Source organism: Trichomycterus rosablanca, chromosome 22 (assembly GCF_030014385.1).
Source record: "Trichomycterus rosablanca isolate fTriRos1 chromosome 22, fTriRos1.hap1, whole genome shotgun sequence".
Taxonomy (NCBI): Eukaryota; Metazoa; Chordata; class Actinopteri; order Siluriformes; family Trichomycteridae; genus Trichomycterus; species Trichomycterus rosablanca.
Genome location: NC_086009.1, coordinates 8,592,201 through 8,604,559, shown reverse-complemented (window position 1 = coordinate 8,604,559; position 12,359 = coordinate 8,592,201). Strand labels below are relative to the sequence as shown.

Sequence of the window (12,359 nt, the reverse complement as noted above, 5' to 3'; positions counted from 1 at the left end):
GGTCCTGTAAAGGTCTAAAAAGATATGTAGAGAAACAGATGGACTACAGTCAGTAATTGTAGAACTACAAAGTGCTTCTGTATGGTAAGTGGGGCTGATCGGTGCAGCTGATACATGTTTTTATTGTTTTTCTATATCCACCCTGTGTGTATGTTGTGCAGAAGTGATGTGATGACGGTGAGAGAGAGGGTGGTGGGATGTATCTCAGCGCACAAGTTAACACAGCACAAACCACAGAGCTCTCCAACTGCACACGGACCGCTGGAGATACAGCTGAACCGGTTATTCCAGAGAAAAGCGCTTTAACTTAACAAAATATGTGCACGGATCTTGCGTTTTTACTGACCAGGTATAATTGTTTTGTTTACGCATCTCCTGCTTTTTGCGCATCGGGTCGGTCGGGTGTCGGTGGTGCGTTTGCACACATGCGGTGCGTCGTTGCTTGTGTACGCGGTGGAAAAGCTCATGCGGTGTGAGGAATCCTTGATGGTGCGACACGTTACTGGGAAAAAAGGAAAACAAGCCAAACTGGAACGGAATCAGGGACTAAAAGTTTAACTGAACTAAACCGGTTCAAGAGAGAAGCTCCACTGGTGGAACTGGGCGCATTAATTGCGCTCTCAATTCAATCACGGATACTGATTTCCATCGGAGAGAGATTTTGGAAGCCTTAAATTTTATTTAGAACATGTATTTTAATTTAAAAGCACTATTTTGTACTGTACTGGGGTCTTTTTGAGCAGAAAAACATGTGGAACTGACTAAAGGACGAGGAGCGGCGTTTCTTCTGGAGAGTTTCGTGCGGATAAGCGCAGCTAGTGGACCGATTTCAGGCACCATGCATTACATCCTGCGCCCTCAAGTAAGTCTGCTGGGTCTTAAATATTATATATATATATATATATATATATATATATATATATATATATATATATATATATATATATATATATATATATATATATATACATATTGTTCATCTATTTAGGCTTTGCTTTGCTGTGCATACTGTGTACAACATACCACGCACGCGCAATTAAAACCAGTGAGCGCGTGAACAGTCGCGCGCGTGTAGCCGCTACATATTTACAATGCTAAGAAAAACAAATATTTTAAACACTTTATTTTAACACTTTATTAACATTTCATCTTTTTCTAAAACTCATAATCAAATCTAAAGGTTTTATAATCAGAAATGACATAAAGTGGGAGATGTTTGAATCGAAAAACGCCTCAATGTTACACGAACACTAATTAGCAATTTTTTGCTAATTATTAAAACAAAAACAAGTCTAACTTCTATTATTTATGTTTAAAAATAACTTTTTATCGATTAGAAAGTTCCACAGTTCTATTTTCACATTAAATTTTTTTTTTTTTTAAGCTTTAAGCTGTAGAGACATGACCCCAACTTCAATATTGCCTCCCAATTCATCCCACCAAAGGCTAAAACTACCTAAAAGTAATTTTTTTGATGATTATAACGATTATAACGTTAATAATTTGTACTTTTTAAACCTCAATATTTGTACTATTTAATACATTTGTACTTTTTAATCCTCAATATTGCACGAACACTAATTAGCAAATTTTTGCTGATTATTAAAAATAAAAACTTCTATTATTTAAGTTTAAAAATCACTTTTTTTTCTATTTTCACATTAAATTTGGATTTATTTGTACTTCAGGATGTAGAGACATGACCCCAACTTCAATATTGCCTCCCAATTTATCCCACCAAAGGCTAAAACTACCTAAAAGTATTATTTGTTTTATGATTATAACGATTGAAACGTTAATAATTTGTACTTTTTAAATCAGTAGCTTTACTATATGCTGGCATAAACATGCCCTTTCTAACTTGGTGCCCTTAACTTAAAGAAAAGCCTTAAAATGCTACATTTATTTCAAATAAAAATTGAAGACTACTAACAAACCTTGAATAAACACAAGCCACACTTAAAATACAATAAAATCATAAACAAAAGACTGTAATTTACAGTCTTTAATGGTATAATCAGAGTAAATAACATCAACCTAATACAATATTTAAATTTTTATTTTTTTATTTTTTTATTAAGGACTGTGGTAAAGTTATTATTCATGAACTACTGTGCTGATATATATTAAACCAGGTTAAGTTGTTGGGTTTCTTTGGGTTTCTAAGAAGAAAAAATAAGCTTTTTAGAAAGGTAATTTAATACTTCAATTTTCCGATTACTAATTTGTCCCTTGTGTTCATGACAAAGTGAATGTACAGAAGATTATATGCTGCTCGCTCATTGTTTTGGTACATCAATCCACATTAGAGGATTAGTATTAGTTACAACAAGTTTGAACACTGTGATAGTTGAGGATCCTCCAGGTGGTAATCCAGATAAACATGATGAATGTGCTGCCTGGGAAATGTAATAATTAAAATTTATAAACACTTCATCATAATTAAAAGGAACAGATGGTTGAAAATAACAATGCCATCTTCGATGCATTAGAGACAACTGTGCAGGATGATGCATAGCCATGCTACATTTGGTTTTATTTCTAAGCTTTGCATCAAAAATGTGCAAAAAAGTGGCAAAAATTAGTGATTTACAAACCCTGTTTGCAGAAGGGTTGGGACATTTTGTAAAACGTGAAAAACAAGAATCTTTTATACTTTTGAACCTTTATTTAAATGACAGAAGTACAAAGAAATGACTTGACAAATGTATTAGTTGACCAACGTATTATAATTTTTTTACATTTTGCCTGTAACAAACACAGAAAAGTTGGGACAAGGGCAAAATTAGGAGTAAACAGTTTGTAGTAGAATATTCAGTGTACACATGGGGTGGGGCGTTCCGGGTCCTTTCAGTGTGGAGTTTGCATGTTCTCTCCGTGTCTGCGTGGGTTTACTCCGGGAGCTCGGGTTTCCTTACTGAACTTTATAGTCATCACTGTCCACACAGGCTAGTATGAATGTGTGTCTGTGTGTTGTGCTGAGGATTTGGTTAATTCACTGGTGGAACTTGCTTGCTAGTAATTGTCAGCATGTCGGTTAATTGTTTGATGTCTAAGGTCCTGGTGTTCAATACATTTTTATTGATCTCTTTTTTGGGCGGCACAGTGGCTCGATGGGTAGCACTGTCACCTCACAGCAAGAAGGTCCTGGGCTCGATTCCCAGGCAGGGCGGTCTGGGTCCTTTCTGTGCGGAGTTTGCATGTTCTCCCTGTGTCTGGCGCTCCGGTTTTCTCCCACAGTCCAAAAACGTGCAGTCAGGTTAATTGGAGACACTGAATTGCCCTATAGGTGAATGGGTGTGTGTATATATATGTGTGTGAGTGTGTCTGCCCTGCGATGGACTGGCGGGTCCAGGGTGTTACTGTGTGCCTTGCGCCCATTGAAAAGCTGCGCGACCCTGATTGGGTAAGCGGTTAAGAAAGTGAGTGAGTGATCTCTTTTTTTGACCAGTTACATTATACATGCAGAGGGGCGTTACTTTAAACACCTTTATTTGCCATATATACTGTACATATACAGGTGTACAGTATTCTTTCCTCGCATATCTACTGTCCCTACTTTGTTCATTCTCAATGCTGCCACAAGTATGATCAGGATAAACAGTTATTAAAAAAATGAATTAATAAGCCAATGGTTAATAACACAGATATCTCTAAGCATGCAGCTAAATGAAACACTATGTCATATTTACATTAGTGATCACAGCCGGTGGTTCATATCAGAACTGATGCTTGTCCTTACTTGCTATCTTGCTTTTAAACAGCACCAATTTGTCAGTAAGCTACAAGGGATGCCAGCTATGTCTGACAAAAAATCTAGACCAATGAACCACTGTTGCGGTTTTGCCCTCATATTTAATCAAACGTCTAAGTGAGCATTTGGAACAGGTAGCAGAAAGTGAATCACCTAGGGCTGGCTTTGTACTTTTTATCCAGTCATTACTAAAGTAAAATGAATGTTTTATTCTTTTGGACTGGCCTGGTCTGTCAGATTCAGTACACAAGTCTCATCCTGGTCCTCCGTCTCGCATCCCATGTTAATGGACTTTCTTCGAGGATAACGTTACCATTAATTAGTAGATTTAGCGCAATTAGCTATGCGTAAGGGTCCTTGTGGGTTAAGGAGTTGGGCATCAAAGCAGATGATTTTGTGCATGATTAAAAATGTAGGAAGCAACAACACTGTGCAACAGAAATTTTAGCCCATAAAAAAACAGGACATTAAGTGTCCTGGAAGAGAGCTAAAATATTTCGGGACTGACATTTAAAAAGAAGGACAATCCTGGACAAATCAGGACAGGTGGCATGTCTATAAGCTACAAATTATAAAACTGTATTTCACTTTAATTTTAAATTGCCAGAAATATGTAAACAAGTTTTATAAACATTTGGAACATGCCACTTAGGTGGCGCAGCAGTAAAATACCAGAGCTGGGATTTCGAATACATCATATCGATTCTCAGCTCTGCCATCCTGATGGGCTGGGCGGCTACATGAACAACGTTTGGATATTGTTCACTGGGTGGGTAAGCCGGACCAGGGTTCCTCATAACTGGTGCAATTACGACCTCTGCTGGCTGATTGATGTGTGCCTGCGCAGAGTTGGGGAATAATGCTGATCAGGGTGTGGCTCTCCATGCACAAGGCTGATCCGCATATAAATTTGCGGATCAAATATGTGCAGGTGAAAAGATGCATCGGTACTGCACACGTGTCGGAGGGGGCGTGTGTCAGTTGCGAAAGCGCCTCAGTCAGAAGTGGAGGGTAAAGTCAGAAGAGGGGAACATGATCATGTGTTCTATTTTTTATTTTTTATTTTGCTTGTCTGATAGTATAGTTAATTGTTAGTTGCCATTTCATGTTTCAGAAAGATTGTTCTGCATTACATAAAGATGAATGTTGAAAATAATTAGAATGCTGATTGCCTCCTACGCCAATACAGTAAACCCGAACATTGCCAATCATTTCTCAAGTCAAGTCAAATTTATTTGTATAGCACTTTTTAAGCAACTTTACAGAATCCAGGACCAACAGACCAAAAACCAAATTTCTGTATGTAGACGCCCAACTGGGCGATATTACCATTGCGAATTGGGTTTTTGAATCCTTGGCTAGCTATTGTAATTTACTGCTGCACCATCTGAACACCTGATCCTGTTTCGAAAGCACAATACTTTACCATTCGTATGTTATGGAAATAAAGGCTTAGCAACCATTAAGCACATTTGTTGTTGTACTTGGTGACTTCTTATGAATCAGATGTTTTCAATAGTAAACAGATCTGGACTTTATTTAGGCCAGTCTAATGCCGCATTTACATGAGAAGCGGCAAATCCGCGAATCTTTGCTTAGCGTTTGGCTTGTGCGGTGCAGTAAAACATCATCAAAGTACGACCACAACATGAATAGGCATTTGTGTGGAATAACCGTCAAATCCACTCTGAAAGCATCCACATACATCTGTGTATCTGTTTCACTTTTAAACTTGTGTTATAGCTTGGGGTGCTGAGAAATTGCAAGAATCAGCTTTTCCGAGAGAGTCTAAAATGCTTATTGTTAAAAAAAAAAAAGCTTAACGTGGTTTAAAAGAACGACACAGGAACACTAAACTTCTCTCAGTTATTACTGGTCATAAGTTCTCTCCCTAAATTGAATTTCTTGGTCGTTGTTTTAATACAGTAAGTCATGTTAAGTGTTGTTCAGTTCGTCTCATTGGAGGTGCTTTGGAAAGGTCAGCGGCAAACTGGGTCAAAGTTTATTCAGGTGAACTTTGAGCGCCGCAGCAAGCGCAAAAATCGCAAACCCAACACTGCAATAGTGCCACACTCTACAGGAAAAACGGTTTTGCCGCTTCTCATGTGAAAGCGCACTAATACTTAAATATCTGCACGTGCTGTTTTACTATGCAAAATGTGGCATCATGTTGTCATGTTAGAATAAGCATTAATACACGACTAGATGTATACTTGAAAGTAGTAGATGTTGCACCAACAGACAGTCAACATACCCTTGCATTAGCAGTAATGGTGGTAAATTTGATTCATTTTATGGACTCGGGTTAATCTGAGTCAGTCAGTAATGTGATCCGGTTCACTTGAGTAACTTGCACTGACATCTTGATTGCAATTGATTTACTGCATGAATTTACTGCATGCATCCGAATATCACTTGTCTTCGGTGCACTCATCTTCTGTAAATAAATCCTTCTCTCTTAATTCTCTTGGCACCTCACACTTCTCTTCTCAGTGACAAGTTGACACTTTTTTCTAAGTGGAATCTTGATCATGGGGGAGAAGGGGGTGGACTCACCTACCAATCAGATGGGTATATTAATGGGCCAAGGGTTCAAGGGGGATGGTCAACAACAAATGGCCATGGTAACTTCACCCAGTTAGGCAGCCACAGTGGCACCAAAACAGCCAATAAATGACCATGGGGGAGAGGCTATGATACTCCTTAAGTGGTACAGTCCTTAAGTAGCCTGTAAGCATTTGCATTTTAATAATAACAATAATAACTATATTCTGTTGTTGTTTTGCTTACGAGAAAATATGCTGCATTACTAATCTATACCACCACTACTACTGATAATAATAATAATAATAATAATAGCGTGTGCATAAAATGAGCCACATAACAAACACCAGTGTGTTTAACCTCTTGTTTATTGGAATATTTAACTTATTACTTAGATTGACGGACTGGAGTAAAGTCGGTTTAGCCAAATCTTTTGAGTCTGCGGAGTTTCAAGTGAGTCTGCTCACTCGCCTTGTGTACTTAGCAGCAGCCAGTCAGAGGACTTATAGGATCCGGGTTAATTGAGATTTCTGACTCGTGATTCCTGATTCAGTACAAAGATTCGAATCATTAACCCGGGTGATTCAGGAACCGGCCAGCTCTAATTAGCAGTAATACACAGCCCTACTTTGATAGACCCTGTCCTCCAGATCTTATGTATTTTGGTTAATGAGTCAAACCAAAAAACACATTTCATAGGACGTTGGTGGCATTTCTGGACGTTGTTGATGCATGGCTTCAGCTTTGTTTAGTACAGTTTTAATTTGCATTAGCAGTGACGATGTTTAATGGAAATCCATGCCTTATGTCATACAGTATTATACCATAAAGACGAACATAAATTAGGTTAAACTTTTTCCAGCTTTATTTACACATTATAACCCTCATCATGGAATATTTAAAAAATCTACATTTAGAAATCTGATTAATTATGTAATTTAATGCCCAGGTATGACCGATCACTGTCCAAATAACACATTAGTCTAACTGGCTCCCACCTCACATAAATTGTAGTTTTTTATTACATCAGGATCAAAAACAGCTGTTCCTTAAGGATTCCACTACTAGTAGTGCCTGGTAACACAAAAAGTCACCATATTTCAAAAGGTTCCTTTAAAAGAAGAAGAAAGCCTTTATTTGTCATGTATACATGTACATACATACAGTACAATGAAATGCTTATTCCGGCACCCCTGGAGCTGAGAGGATAAAGGGCCTTGCTCAGGGACCAAACAGTGGTTGCATGGCATCCCTGGATTTAAACTGCCAATCTTCTGATTGATAGCCCAAAGCTCTATCCACTAGACTACCACTGTCCCTCTAAAGTGCTCAGTGATAAAGATGTGCAAAGGCAAATACACCAACCAGGCATAACATTATGACCACTGACAGGTGAAGTGAATAACACTGATTATCTCTTCATCACGGCACCTGTTAATAGGTGGGATATATTAGGCAGCAAGTGAACATTTTATCCTAAAAGTTGATGTGTTAGGAGCAGGAAAAATGGGCGAGCGTAAGGATTTGAGCGAGTTTGACAAGGGCCAAATTGTGATGCTAGACGACTGGGTCAGAGAATCTCTAAAACTGCAGCTCTTGTGGGGTGTTCCCAGTCTGTAGTGGTCAGTATCTATCAAAAGTGGTCCAAGGTAGGAACAGTGGTAAACCGGCGACAGGATCATTTATGCACGTGGGGCGCCAAGGCCCATCCAACAGACGAGCTACTGTAGCTCAAACTGGTTTCTCGCTACGCCTTTGACTAATGCCAAGTTCACAATACAGTACAGTTAACACTACACGACTGGATCTCTCGCAATCGGGAGTCTTTTAAGTCATTGTTTATTTCACACTACACAACAGATCTGCGATAGGGGGTTTCACACTACCCGATCTACCATCAGGAGGAATCACAGGCGAGTCTATCTGGTCTCCCGAACTACGTTTTGTCACGAAAACACACGTGAGAAGTGACAAGGGGTTTAATGATACCACGTCCAAAAATGCACGTCAACAATAAGCGAGCGATCAAAGTTGTTGGTGCACTGATGTGCAGCGTAAAATCAAGGAGAAAAATAGATGAATCTGAGTGGATTGGGCAACGTGTCCAGCATGGATCGTCTGTTCTGTAGTGAGTTGGAGGTTAATAAATATTTTTTGCAATGCAGCGTTGGTATTAGGTCAGAAATACTGTAAAACTGGCTATTGCACAGGTATTCTCCCCTTTTTCTCCCTTTTAGCACGTCCATTTACCCGATGGCGTCATGCTTCCTCTCCACCAATGCCGATCCCTGCTGTGATTGAGGAGAACGAAGCTACCCCACGCCTCCTCCGACACGTGGGCAGCAGCCGTATGCATTTTATCACCAGCACTTTGACGAGTGCAGTGCAGCTCAGTGTTGTGTACAGAGAGACACACCCTGACAGCACTCTTTTCTCATCTCTGTGCAGGCGCCACCAATCAGCCAGCAGAGGTCGTAATTGCACCAGTCATGGGAGAGAGACCCCAACTGGCTTAGGCCCGCCCATATCTGAACAACAGGCCAATCGTTGTTCATGTGGCCGCTCAGCCTTAGCCGGTAGGCAGAGCTGAGATTCGATACAATGTATTCGAGATCCCAGCTCTGGTTCCAGCGTGTGTTTTTACCGCTGCGCCACCTGAGCAGCCGAGTGCACATGTATTCTGATATAAACTATATCATGCCCCTGTCTCACTCCCCTGCGTTTCCCCTCACCCCGTATCTTGCATTCTCATTGGATATAGTTCAACACCGCACTTATTGCCAGTCGCCCGACTGATCCAGATATTTAACATGCTAGATATTTTTCTCGAGTCTGCTGAGCGCTCAGCGTTGAACAGTCCACACAAAGCGATCGAGAGCCGAGTTTCGATCCCCGAGCGAACGCCGAGTTGCTCCCGAACTGCCACATCTAGCGGCGACCAGTCGGCGTGTAGTGTGAACTAGGCATTAATCTGTCCTTAATAGGTGGAAGATCTTTCTGTGCTGTTGCTCCTAAGCTCTGGAACTCTCTGCCACAATCCCTATTCAAGTCACATTTTGTGAGTGTGTAAATACACACTAAGTGTGTGATTGTTCTGGCAAAACGTCAAACTCCAATCCAACCTTGTTCAAACAGGTGAAGGACTGAATTGAAACATATCCCAGCGTAAGAGAATCATCTGTTCAAGATTCTGAATTTTAGCCCTAAATCGTCCCTTGAGGAAGATGTCTATGCATAGGCTGTTTCACCGTGCTTCTGTCACTTATCTATTCCCTCAGGTGTACAGAACTGACACAGAAATATGACAGGATTCGTGGGGAGGAAAAAAAAAGCTTAGTAAGAGCATAAACAAACAGACATATGTGATCAAATGTGATCTTCAAGTCCTGTAGGATCTGTTATAGATTATTAACTTTATATGGATGGCTAAAAGCGTTAGAACTTCTCACCAGTTTCATGAGATTAAGTGATTGACCGGTGAAATCAATATACACCGAATAGGCAGAACATTATGACACTTTCCTAATGTTGTATTGGTCCGCCTTTTGCTAGACCACTAGACTCCTGAAGGTGAGCTGTGGTATCTGGCACCAAGATGTCCTGTAAGTTGCAAGTTGGGGCTTCCATGGATGGGATTTGTTTGTCCAGCACATCCCACAGATGCTCGATTGGAGTGAGATCTGTGGAAACCATTCCTGAACCATTTTTGCTTTGTGGCATGGGCACCCTGACTGGTCTGCTGCCATGCTCCTTTCTATCAGAACCAGCATTAACTTCTTCAGCAATCTGAGCTACTGTATCTCGTCTGTTGGATGGGACCACACGGGCCAGCCTTCGCTCCCCACGTGCATCAGTGAACCTTGGCCGCCCATGACCCTGTCGTCGGTAAAAGTGCACCATTTTTGATAGATACTGACCACTGCAGACCGGGAACACCCCACAAGAGCTGCAGTTTTGGAGATGCTCTGACCCAGTCGTCTAGCCAAATCCTTACGCTTGCCCACTTTTCCTGCTTCTAACACGTTTACATTTTAACAGACGCTTTTATCCAAAGCGACTTACAGTACTGTGACAGTATACAATCTAAGCAATTGAGGGTTAAGGGCCTTGCTCAAGGGCTCAACAGTGGCAACCTGGCAGTTGTGGGGCTTGAACCGGCAACCTTCTGATTACTAGTGTAGTATCTTAACCACTAGGCTACAACTGCCCTAACACATCAACTTTGAGGATAAAATGTTCACTTGCTGCCTAATATATCCCACCCACTAACAGTTGCCGTGATGAAGAGATAATTAGTGTCGCCTGTCAGTGGTCATAATGTTATGCCTGGTCGGTGTATATGATTATTATATTAATTTAATAAATAAATAAAAACACAAAATGGGAACGAAAACACGAAGGCACTGACATTTGTGCCCGCTCGGGGGCGCCCAGCCGACCAGTTGCAGAGCTGGAATTCTAAAAGTAAAAGTAGACGCAAGTAAAAGTGCAAGAGAAACCCTCGCTCCAGGTGGACTGTAGTTATCCTCCTGAGCTCATCTTTCACCTAAGACAAAGATAAAAAAAATAACATAAGTATTTAAAAAAGTAGTTATAAAGTTTATGTAGAGCTCAGAATGTTATGTTACATATTACAAATCAATTTTACTTTCTCAAGGTTTGCTCACAGGTCGCCTAATAATGCACATTTGTATTTGAAAGACCCGGGACTACAGCCTCAGACAGATTTATTTTTAAGTAGCAAAATGGACTTTCATAATCATGAGACAAAATAACTATTTTAGAACCAACATTTTACATTAAACAGAACAAGTTATCACGATTATCATGAATATAACTACATAACATTAATTCTGCCATGCTAACAGACGCTTATTTGGAGTCAATAGTGTAGAAAGTTAAACGACTTTTTAAATATTTATAATATTAACTGGCACGGTAATATAATTTCTTAAAAAATGACAACTTACCATAAAACAGTCCACTTTGGCCAAAGTATGTCCTCAACAACCGAAAAACTTTGTGGTGAGAAGACTTCAGAAGATTCAAAAATCAGCAGCTCCTTACTTTGCACTTTGTGTGTGAAACTAGTGATGGGTCGTTCACGAACGATCCGGCTCTAAGAGCCGGCTCTTTAAAGTGAACGACGGGATCCGGCTTCTGATTGGGAGCCGATTAGTTTTTTGCCGGTTTTTTTTCTGTCACACACACACACACACACACACACACACACACACACACACACACACACACACACACAGCATGCACATGAACAGGAGGGAGAGAGAGAGAACTCAGCGCTTTACAGAGCCAGACATTACATGCTGGAAAGGTGAGGAAAATGAGTGAGAGGAAACATAGTAAAGTTTGGACACGAGAAGCCCCTTTTACAGAGAAGTTCAGACCCACTTGGGAGACCAAGTGTTCAGTCTAACCACATCTTATACATGTGATGGCACATAGACTGTGTATCTGTCCCCTCTGAGAGAATCTTTTTTAACAGGCAGATCATAACAGAAAGGAGAAACAGGATCAACCCATCAAAGATGAGCTCCTTGGTTTTTCTGAATGCCAATCTTCACTAAATACTTACAAATACTGTCACCTGGATGCTGCTTTTTCTTTTTGTTTTGCACATTTTCATTTATATTTTGTTGAGTGTGAGTGAGTGATGCTTCGTTGATGTTGTGTTGTTTCACTCTAGATGCTTGTTTATTTTGTTTTGTTTATTAGGATTTTAACGTCACATTTTACACTTTGGGTACATTCATGACAGGAACATTCACCTCACTTGCATGTCTTTGGACTGTGGGAGGAAACCGGAGCACCCGAAGGAAACCCACGTGGACACGGGAAAGACATGCAAACTCCACACAGAAAGGACCCGGGCTCTTCACCTGGGGATCGAACCCAGGACCTTCTTGCCGTGAGGTGACAGTGCCAACCACTTAGCCACCGTGCCGTCCCACTCTAGATGCAAATGTACAAATAATATACACAATCAGACCTTTTTGTCTAATTGAGATGGGTCTTTGTTTTTGTATTTTATAATTTATTGTTG

The 12,359-nt window shown here is 40.3% G+C and overlaps 1 protein-coding gene across 1 annotated transcript in view; it reads left to right on the top strand.

Annotated features, from left to right (window-relative positions):
• Window positions 1-789: 789 nt before the first annotated feature.
• Window positions 790-12,359, top strand: part of crhr1 (corticotropin releasing hormone receptor 1) — a 138,399-nt gene continuing 126,829 nt past the window's right edge. Inside the window, exon 1 of the mRNA XM_063018456.1 lies at window positions 790-862. Within this exon, the coding sequence (XP_062874526.1) occupies window positions 839-862 (24 nt within the window). The 5' untranslated portion in view covers window positions 790-838. The remainder of the gene's footprint in view (window positions 863-12,359) is intronic.